General features: G+C 38.2%; 1 protein-coding gene across 2 annotated transcripts; it reads right to left on the bottom strand.

The window, feature by feature from the left end:
• Positions 1-24: 24 nt before the first annotated feature.
• On the bottom strand, positions 25-8,584 carry LOC117450923 (CD9 antigen-like). Of its 2 annotated transcripts, none has more exons than XM_034088958.2 (9): positions 8,482-8,584; positions 8,158-8,236; positions 7,012-7,117; positions 6,823-6,920; positions 6,435-6,509; positions 6,244-6,345; positions 5,630-5,725; positions 3,969-4,052; positions 25-1,727 (listed from the first exon to the last, which is right to left on the bottom strand). In XM_034088958.2, exons 2-9 carry the CDS (start codon positions 8,221-8,223, stop codon positions 1,638-1,640), a joined length of 717 nt encoding a protein of 238 aa, XP_033944849.1. In that variant the 5' UTR covers positions 8,224-8,236; positions 8,482-8,584; the 3' UTR covers positions 25-1,637. The 2 variants fall into 2 exon arrangements, with proteins under 2 accessions (XP_033944849.1, XP_033944848.1); XM_034088957.1 differs by having other exon boundaries at positions 1,634-2,385.
• Between the last annotated feature and the right edge of the window lie 1,358 nt (positions 8,585-9,942).

The following is a 9,942-nucleotide window of genomic DNA, read 5'->3' on the forward strand; positions in this document are numbered from 1 at the left end:
AAATGACAAACACACAAGTCTTGGTGAAGAAAAGGGGAAAAGCCCCGAATGGAATATTTATTAGAAAACGTATAGTGCAAAAAAACGACTGTGCAAAGAGAAGGACAAGCAATACTAAACAACACTCGATGCATTTGATCACAAACATGTGTTCAGGAACTTGAAGGAATACAACACGTGAATATAATTGTCATTAATGGCATGGCGGTTCCCTTTGAACCAAAGCAGTGTTTACAGGAAGGCGCGTATACACTTAGTTTATGCAGTACGGTTAACAGTACCTGACGACTCATGTCACACTCAAAAAGGGCCTTTACTTTATTCAAGTTGAATCCTGCGGTCCTCTTGATGCACAATCGCATAAAAAGGAAATTAAATGGAATACAAAACTATGGAAAAATCCCTTCTATAGCAAAACAATTCCCACTTTAAGGTGTCGACGTGTACGACCCGACCTTACGTAAACATTTCATATTATCTGAATGGTTTTCACAGAACATGCTCCCTTTCTCATTTATGCATACAATGTTCATTACAAACAATATTTCCAGCGGCTCGGTGAGTAATTACCTCTTCCACAAAAACGTTAAAAGCATTGGAGGAAAAAAAGACGATGAACATGGGTAAAAAAAGTGTAACAGGTATGTTATCGCTCTCCTCCTACAGTATCCCATACTCTCCCTCACAGTTGGTTATTAAACGGATGCGTCACATTATTTATCGTATGTCCACGATGATGAAGAGGCCTGTCCGTTCGTACCTAGATGAATAATTGACCATTATACTCGACATCCATTCCACTAAGCTACTGCATGAAGATACAAAAAGAAAAGGGCACAATAAAATATTGATTGTCAACAGCGAGGAAAATAAATCAGTTGTCTGCTTACGATAGCTCAGATGATAAGCACAACGTGATGTTTCACATACGGACCCAAATTCAATCCCAACACAACACACTTCCACTGGAGGGCCAAATGGAGAGGCTTGGGAAAAGCTGTCAGTCTCAGGAACTGTCGTAACTTTTCATAACCAGAGATTGAAATCAGCATCTCTGACAGAAAGTAATTATAATAAAAATCCCTGGCATTTATTTCTTTTTATTAAACCTCTATCATTAAAATACTCTCTTGGTTTAAAATGGCTGTAAAATGGCTTCTGGGGGGGTTTGATAACTTCCTGTCGGAGGGTTTGATAACTTCCTGTCGGAGGGTTTGATAACTTCCTGTCGGAGGGTTTGATAACTTCCTGTCGGAGGGTTTGATAACTTCCTGTCGGGTTTGGTAACTTCCTGTCGGAGGGTTTGGTAACTTCCTGTTGGGAGGGTTTGATAACTTCCTGTCGGAGGGTTTGATAACTTCCTGTCGATGGGTTTGATAACTTCCTGTTGGGGGGTTTGATAACTTCCTGTCGGGGGGTTTGATAACTTCCTGTTGGGGGGGTTTGATAACTTCCTGTTGGGGGGGTTTGATAACTTCCTGTTGGAGGGTTTGATAACTTCCTGTTGGGGGGGTTTTGGAAACAGAGTGGAAGTGGGGAGAGTGTGTTGGGATCAGTTTGGAGTTCGGACATGTTTGTAACGTTTTTCAAGCTTGAAATCCAGTGCTGTGTCTTCGCTGATGAGGGTTGAACTCCTGTTAGTACACGGTTGTGTATCGCGCAGTGATCTCCTGCTGCGCCTTCTTGGTCTGTGTCAGGAGGACAATGCTGCAGACCAGGGCAACAACCTGTCATTCAGACACAGAGGGGGGAGGTGAAGAGGAGGGATGGGAATAAGAGCCAGGCTTCCTCACCCGGGTCACACCAGCCACAGAATGAGTTTCGATGTAAGACGGGTACCAGCCCAGGCTAGCAATTAGCATGCAGCTACACAAAGAGATGCTTGTGTGGAAGGCACAATTAGATATGAAGACACTTTAAGGAAAAATCCAACTCTTTAAATATGTATTTTTTTAATACAGGCAGATTAGAAATAAAAAACTGAGGTTGAAATAATATTTTTTTTGATGAAATGTCTGGGAAAAGCGCTTTAACAATCCATTTTACTTACGGGTGGATTTTTCCTTTAAAGGGAGCTGAAGAGACCCACAGTGAGCATGCGCAGAAGAGATGAACATGAAGTAATGTGAAAGTAAACCCAGATCTGTATCCTCTATGCCCGAGCATTGTGGTGAAAGTGCTCTAAGTCATAACTATGGGGATGTTGGCCACAGTCAGAGGGGTGAAGGCCACCGGCTCCTGGTCGGAGAAAGAGTAGGAAATGGAGGTGGAGGTGGGGATATATTCAAGCTGAGATGTTGGAGGCTGAGTCAGGATGATGTACTGAGGAGAGGATGGGGTCTTGAGCTTTTTAGCAAGGGTTGAGCTGCAAATCAAAGCCAGGAGCTTTTGGGGAGCATTGGGGAAGAGAGTGAAATATATTGTGAAAATTATTAGTTTGAATCAAGACAGGGGGAGGAGTTTTTTTAAAGAGAGAAAGAAGGGCATAGGGGTTAGACCACAAGCAATAACTTTATGAACAACGAGAGACGACAAAATGAAGCATGTTGAAAATGAATGGAGCTGTTTTTTTCAACAAGATATGCAAGACCCACTACTCTCTATTGTGTCCACGATTTGCTAATTGCGTAACAGCTAATGCTAAATACTAGTTAATTGTTGTTTGTGAAGTAGTGGACTGAAATGAAGTACACTAAGGTACTGTACCTGTGTACAATTTTGAGGAACTGTTCAACAGCTTTAGTTACTTTGCAGATTCAGATTTTATGCAATTACAAAACACAAGACGAATCAAAAATAAACATACAATTATTTAAGATAATTTTTTATTTAATGGACCACTGCAGCACGTATTATTTTTTTGCTGTTCCACTAGGGGTAGTTCCGGCCCAGGGCTACTTTTTCACCTTTTTTCTGGCCCTCCAAAATCGAGGTTCTTACCGGGCCAACAACCGGGCTGAATATGCTAAACTAGTGACGTAAACACTCTCGACTGCTGAATGGTCGGAGAGAATCGCTGGCAAGGTAGCTACAACAAAATGAACATATTTTACCGTGATTTAATTGTAATATACGATTCAAAAAGATGCCAGTCTGCAGACAAGACGGCAGGCGAAAAACCTTTTAAAATGCGTGTTTTATGAATGGAGATCGGGTCGAACAGGCTAAGCTAACCTTGTATATGCTCCGTCCACACTCACAACAACGGCCTACAGACATAAATAAACCAGCGACTCTATTCGCCATGACACAGGCAGTCTGTGGTTTGTACTTTTTTAACTTCTGTCTAGTTTCTGAACAGATATGAGGAGCTGTGAGCTCTGAGTGCTAACAGCTGATGTTTTGGTTTTGTGGTTCGCATTGAAGATGACGTCACGGATGTTTTACGCAGCGTCTCTCTGCCCGCCAAACAGCCGATCGCCCCGCCTACAATGCGTTACTATAGTTACTACCCCAGGTACTAAACTGTAATGGAAACGCAGCATTAAGTGAGCCTGGCCTACCAAGGCCTAACCATACCGTACTAAGCCGTGCAAGGTCCTGCAGTGGAAAAGCGCCATTAGTGTTCTTGGACAGTCCAATCAAAGGTTAATTTAAATATTTATTAGAAATTATTTTATTTCTCTTGTAACTTGTGTCCTCGCAAATATACCGATTCCGGTCATAGTTAAGTGCTAGCATGCTAACACGCTAAACTGAGATAGTAGACGTGGCAACAATTATATTGTGTAATTGATATTTTCTTTAGTTACATATAAACAAAAACCATTAGTATTAATTTTTTGAATGTAGAGTACACTTTTCTGTCATTTGTATGCTTAACTGTTTTAGGTATCTCATTTTTAAATTAAACATGTGACTATACATAAAATACAAAAATGGGTACATTTTGTTCACCGTCCTATTTTAGCTGAAAAAAAATCAATTTACTGCATTTCAATTTTGAAGCATGCAACACATCTGCTTACCAGAAGAGCTCCAGTTCCGACGAACACGCCCATCACCAGCGGTGCATTTCTGTTGAAGACATTAATGATCGCCAAAGGACAAGTCTGTAGCACCAAGAAAAAAGGGGATTATTGTCAGTTTTAAACACATATAAACCTAGAATCAACTAATTTCAAAAGTGAATACAGATCGTGACTCAAAATCCTACAACACTGGAAAGATAAACATTAGTTTTATTATAGTTAACGGCTAGCATGCTAACAGGCTAAAATAGGCTAACTAAGATATTAAATGGCGCAAATAATCTAAGAAAAAGTGGGAAAGAATAGGTTTATTTGTTGTCAGACATGTAAACTCACATGTTATAGTGTCTTAAAAAAAGATAACTCAAAATCTTACAACCCTGAACAGATAAACAAATATAGCTAACTGCTAGCATGCTAACAGTCTAAGATAGGCTAGCAACAAAGATGCTAAATGTGGTAAATATTCTAAGAGAAGGAGGAAAGGGGTGTTTTTTGTATCCGTTTCAAACACACGTAAACCTACATTGTAAGTGTCTTTTAGTGAACACATAATAACTCAAAATCAAACGAAACTTGAAAGATATACACACTTAGTTTTGTCATAGTTGCGTGCTAACAGGCAAAACTATGTTAGTAAACGTGGCGAATATTATATGAAAAAATGTGTTTATTTGTCAGTTTCAAATACAGGTTAACCAACATTGTAATACTGTCTTAAGTGAACATATATAATAACTAAAATCAAACGATACCTGACAGATATACTAATCGTGTGTTAAAATAAAACTGTAATAATGAACCTTTGAAATATAAATTAAAGCATGAGTCACAGCGCACGGACGCAGCGGTTCAAACAGCAGAAGCTCCGGTAAGGATTATTATTGTGTGTGTGTGAACAAGCAGCGAGGACACACACGGAACATTAAGTTCTATTTTCTATTATTCATATCTGAATAATATAAAAAAAGCCAATAAATACTACAGAGGAAACGGAAACACTGAAAATATGAGCGTCTGCATGAAATTAAAGCTTTATCGTTTTCTGAGGTCAGAAAGATTATATATTATAGGTCTATATATGTTGATACAAAGTTAGGCTGACTCACTGCTGCTGAGTCAGCACGTAGTCGCAATAATTAAGCTCCGTGTTTTGTTATGAAGCCGGCATTCAGGAAGCTGCACTCTGATGGTGGGTATGGAGGAGACTTTTACGCGTCGTAGTTTGTATGTCACCTTGTGGGACTCGTCCTTTACTCGCTCAGAAAGATCCACACTTTCAATGTCCTGCCTCACCAAATTAACTTAATGACCAGGCTCCGCTCTGAATGAAGTCTGAGGGTTTCCAGGTGACGCGTCATAGCACATGCAGCGCACGGAGCTCTTTTTTTTCTTATATATATTTTTTGAACTAATCGATTAATGAAAAATTGCTTGATTAAGACTTTATTAGTCGACTAGTGATTAATCGACTATTAGGGGGCAGCCCTAATTTTGTGTTAGTAACACAAGTAAACCCACATTGTAAGTGTCTTGAAAAATATCGTAACTCAAATTCATACAATACTGGACACATATACAAGCTTAGATTTGTCCTAGTAAATTAGCATGCTAACAGGGTTAAGTACGACAGTAAAATGCTATTGGCATTAACTTACATCCATCTTGAGGTGTTCCAAAAAGGATTCTGGGTCGGGACAGGTTTCCTTAGCAAAGTCTAACAACGGCACCCCGGTCACTCCACAGCAGTGAAGCTACAGAGGAACGAGATGAAGGGAGATTTAAAACACTGACAATTAAATAACAACCACATATTTTAAATCTCACATTATATAATCAATGTGGAAGTAAATAAAGACATGAGTAATAAGCAACTCTACTCTCTTAAACACATTTCAAATATGTAAACAAGGCAATGAATTAAGAGATTTTTTAGAATAAAAACTGACTCAAAATATATTATTAGTTATATTTTTGGAGAGTTTTTATTGATAACATATGGCTTTGTTGGGGTTATTTATTAGTTAAATAGCACTTTTAAATTAAATTATTTTTCAAATCAATTATTTAAAGGAAATGTTGGTTCATTTGCGTATTTACACAATTTATTACATTTTAATCATTTATTTCATACTGTCTTTTATTTGATAATATATATATATATTCACGTTTCCATCTCAAGTCTGAAACAATATAAGACAAACAACAATTTTGAATTACAATTTTAAAATTAGAAATGTTTAACAAATGGAAGAAGGAAATAAAGTATTACCAGTTTTTGGATGAATGTGAGAGTGACGGCAAGAACTGGGTCGCTGTTAGCAACATACAGCAAATATATGCTCGAGTAGAACTCCCCCATTCTCAATCCAATCTGAAAAATAAAACGCAAATTCATGAACATACATAAAGTATTAATTTTAAACATTTATTCTTCTCTTGTTTGTTTTTCTTCCATCTTACCTCCTCCTTCCTGGAATAAGCCATCACTCCAAAAAAAACCACAGCAGCTGCCAGGATGGTCACCAGGGCTGAAAACTACACAGAGAGGAAGCAGTTAGTAAACCCAGCTGATTTCTTCTATACATTCTCCGTTCCTCGCTCGCATGTGGAACTTTCTAAATAGGAAACTGAGTAATGATACTTTGTGGTTCTACATTTGCAGAACATATCTGTCTTCCAGTAGGTGTCAGGAAGTGAAGTAATAACGATGAGAGACATTTGGTTACAAAGAACTCAATTTCAGTGAGTTCTGCACGTATGCAACAGTAAGCCAGTTGTGTAAGGCAGGCTTTTGCAATCACATAAAATGGCTGTATACACTATATGGCTGTATACACGGAAATCTCACTATTTGCAGAGCGCATCGTTTCTCGTTGCAGGCGCCGTAGTCTCCAAACACGACGACGATCAGCATCACCGAGCCCGTGATAATCAGGACAGTCACCGCTTTAAAAAAAGATATAGAAATCTGTGAGTAAACATGTTTCAGACACACAATATGTTTATTCTGGTGAAATCATGCCACATATGTACTGACCAATGACGAATGCGCTTGAGTTGAGGGCCTCGAATTGAAAGATAGCTCTGGTGCTATCGCTGAACCTCAGCCACAGGCCCAGACCCAGGAACACAAACCCCACCAGCTGCACAGCCACAGAAAAACACAAACAACCACAGTGTGAATGTGCATCAGACAGGAAGCTTCACACTGTTTCACATTCAGAATGATGACATTTTGTTATGTATTTATTGTCAAAGCATTTAATATATTCATTGCTTTCGGGAAGTTAAGAGCATTCCATGGAATATAACAAAAAGGGTTTCTGAAATAAATTACATACCCCACCTTTAATATACAGTTAATGTGTACATAAACCTTCATGTAAAAAAAAAATCAAATTCTAAAAGTATAATTAAATATGGCCCACACATGAAACTTGTGCTTTTCTTATAGTGTACTTCTTACATATATTATGTGTGACAAAGCCCACTTTTCCAATAGATTCATTCTATTAAAGTTGAAAACATCTTCTAACAAATCTTAGTTGATTAAAAAGAAAAGCCTAATAACCTATTTAGATAACAAGCTTGAAATAGACCACTCATATTTCCCCTTATGAGCAGTCTGACCATTTCTGTAGTCCTATTTAGCCACTCGGTAACAACCATCGTCACCAGGCATAGCAGTGAGGCTTCCGTTTTAAGGAGTGAGCTGCCAACACTTTCTGTAATTACATAAATGAAACCCTGTGGTGTAGGCTGTTTGTTTCTTAACGCATATTCAATTATCAGGCATAATTGACCAACATTTGATTGATTTTGCTCAATTAACTTCTAGTGAGGGGCCCAGCCATTAGTATATGTTTCTTGATGTGGCCCTCGGGGATGTTTGGACACCCCTTTTTTAAAAGATGTTGTTTTCCTTTCTCCTTCCCGGATGTGACCACAGAGGCGCTATAACTGCAATAATAGGGAACTCAGGAAATGGAAGTCTCGGCGAGCTGGTATTCCACAGAAACGAAAGCAAAGTGTGCCAGCCCACACCAACAACTTTAACACAACCTCAGAAACACTTACAAACCATTAGTTATTCACAGCGTTAAAACGTGCACAGAACACTATAAAGTAAACAAAAAAAGGGAAGAATTAAAATATGAAGTATCATAATTATTAAACCACTTACCGCAAAGATGAGGTTGAAAATGAACAGCGTGTATTTGCAGAGGAGGCCACATCCGTCCAGAGCCATGATGCTTATTTTACTGTAAATACAAGAAAAGCACGTTATTTTCTCACTTATGCATGCCTTTTCTAATGCAAGCTTCTACCTATACAACAAACACACACATACATACATACAAATAACAACCGTTTAGTGTTACATTTTACGTCTAGATGCCATATTACGTTTTAACACGTTTAAATCATTACAACAGCGTTTTATCTTGTTAATATATCAAAGTAATGTAGCCAAAAAACAACATAAGCTTTAAAATGTTATAAATACCTGGATATCTTTTGACGACTTTAATCCTTGCTGCTATCAAACAGAAAACACAACAGGATTAACACCGTCGACGCAGCGTGACTTTATTTAATACCCCAACGTGCGTCATGTCCCGCCTCTTCTCATTTGATTGGCTGAAAGGAGTGAGGGATATGAGAGACAACCTATAAGCAGGCGTAGGCGTACAAAGTAGGCGGGGCTACATGAACAGGACGACGGTTGGAGTGAAAGTTAAGGAAATGGGATCTCATGGAATGAAAGTGAATTTTGTGAAATGAAAGTGATTTTGTGAATTTTAAGAGTTTTTTCTTACTATAAATAAATAAGAATACAACTTAATTGTTCTTAATTATAAAATTAAGAACAAGCCATAGCACTTTTATGCATTTACTTTTTATGTTATTGTTATTTCTTTTACTTTTTTTGATGTCTTGTCTGTTTGCTTTTGTATTTAATTTACACAAATATCACAGGTATTCAAACAATTTATAATGCAAGAACAGTAAATGAAAAACTGGTAGTGGATATGTTTTAATTGGTGTAAATGTGAAATATATAATCATACATAACACAATTGGAAACAAAGGACAGGGAGTGACATCTGACACAATGTTTTTTTGTCTCTCAAACCCTGATTTTAACTCGGGGACCTTCATGCAAATATTTTCCTCCTGGCTTTGATGATTTTTATATTTGCCTTTGGCTCATACAATAATAATAAACCACACGTAATTCTGTACCTGTAAAAATGTAAAAAAAAATCCTCTACCTTGTGTCTTGAAAAACACACATTATTCACCATTAGAGAAACAGATAATATATGAAACGGAACAAAACTAAAGTTGAATTAAGTAGATCTACTCAAATACTGGACTTAAAGAGGTCATATTCTGCTCATTTCAGGTTCATATTTGTCTTTAGTGTCTCTATTGTGACATGTCTCCATGCTTTAATGTTCAAAAAGCCCTTTATTTGTCTCATACTGCCTGTGCTGCAGCCAGTGCTGACTGGTCATTAGGGGTATGTGGGGCACAGCACCATCTAGTGTCAGCAGAAAGTAATTCAAATAATAATTCCAAAGGAATGCAAAATAAATTCATGTTTAATCATCTGATTCGTATGTAGATTGCTGTTTTAGTCTGCGTTATTCTAATTAGTGTCCACAGTGTGCCTATTGAACTGTCTTGAGCGATGAGGCGAGGGGCAAGCCGCAGTCTAGCCCCTCTCTCTGCTGTCAAAATGAACGTGTATTGTAAAAACTACACTGCGCATGCTCAGAGTCTTCTATTCAATGGCCGGTTCTCAATCTCGAGGATACTGGCTTCCAAGCCAATATTTCAAGGATACTACGTCATGGAGTGCCGCCGAAGTAGTGTTCCAATCTCCAGCATACTTGGAATTCCACCGAGGCCGCGTCCTTGGTTTGGGGGAAATTTCGAGGCTGCACATGGGTAGACTTCG

This window comes from Pseudochaenichthys georgianus, chromosome 8 (assembly GCF_902827115.2).
Source record: "Pseudochaenichthys georgianus chromosome 8, fPseGeo1.2, whole genome shotgun sequence".
In the NCBI taxonomy this organism is placed as follows: Eukaryota; Metazoa; Chordata; class Actinopteri; order Perciformes; family Channichthyidae; genus Pseudochaenichthys; species Pseudochaenichthys georgianus.

What these genes read in the sequence shown, in the direction of transcription:
- LOC117450923 (XM_034088957.1), bottom strand. Translation starts at nt 8,223, where the DNA reads ATGGCTCTGGACGGATGTGGCCTCCTCTGCAAATACACGCTGTTCATT. An exon ending in CTTATTCCAGGAAGGAGGAG is followed by an intron (nt 6,346 to 6,434) that starts GTAAGATGGAAG and finishes TTTATTTTTCAG; the next exon opens with ATTGGATTGAGAATGGGGGA. An exon ending in TGGAACACCTCAAGATGGAT is followed by an intron (nt 4,053 to 5,629) that starts GTAAGTTAATGC and finishes TTGGTGCTACAG; the next exon opens with ACTTGTCCTTTGGCGATCAT.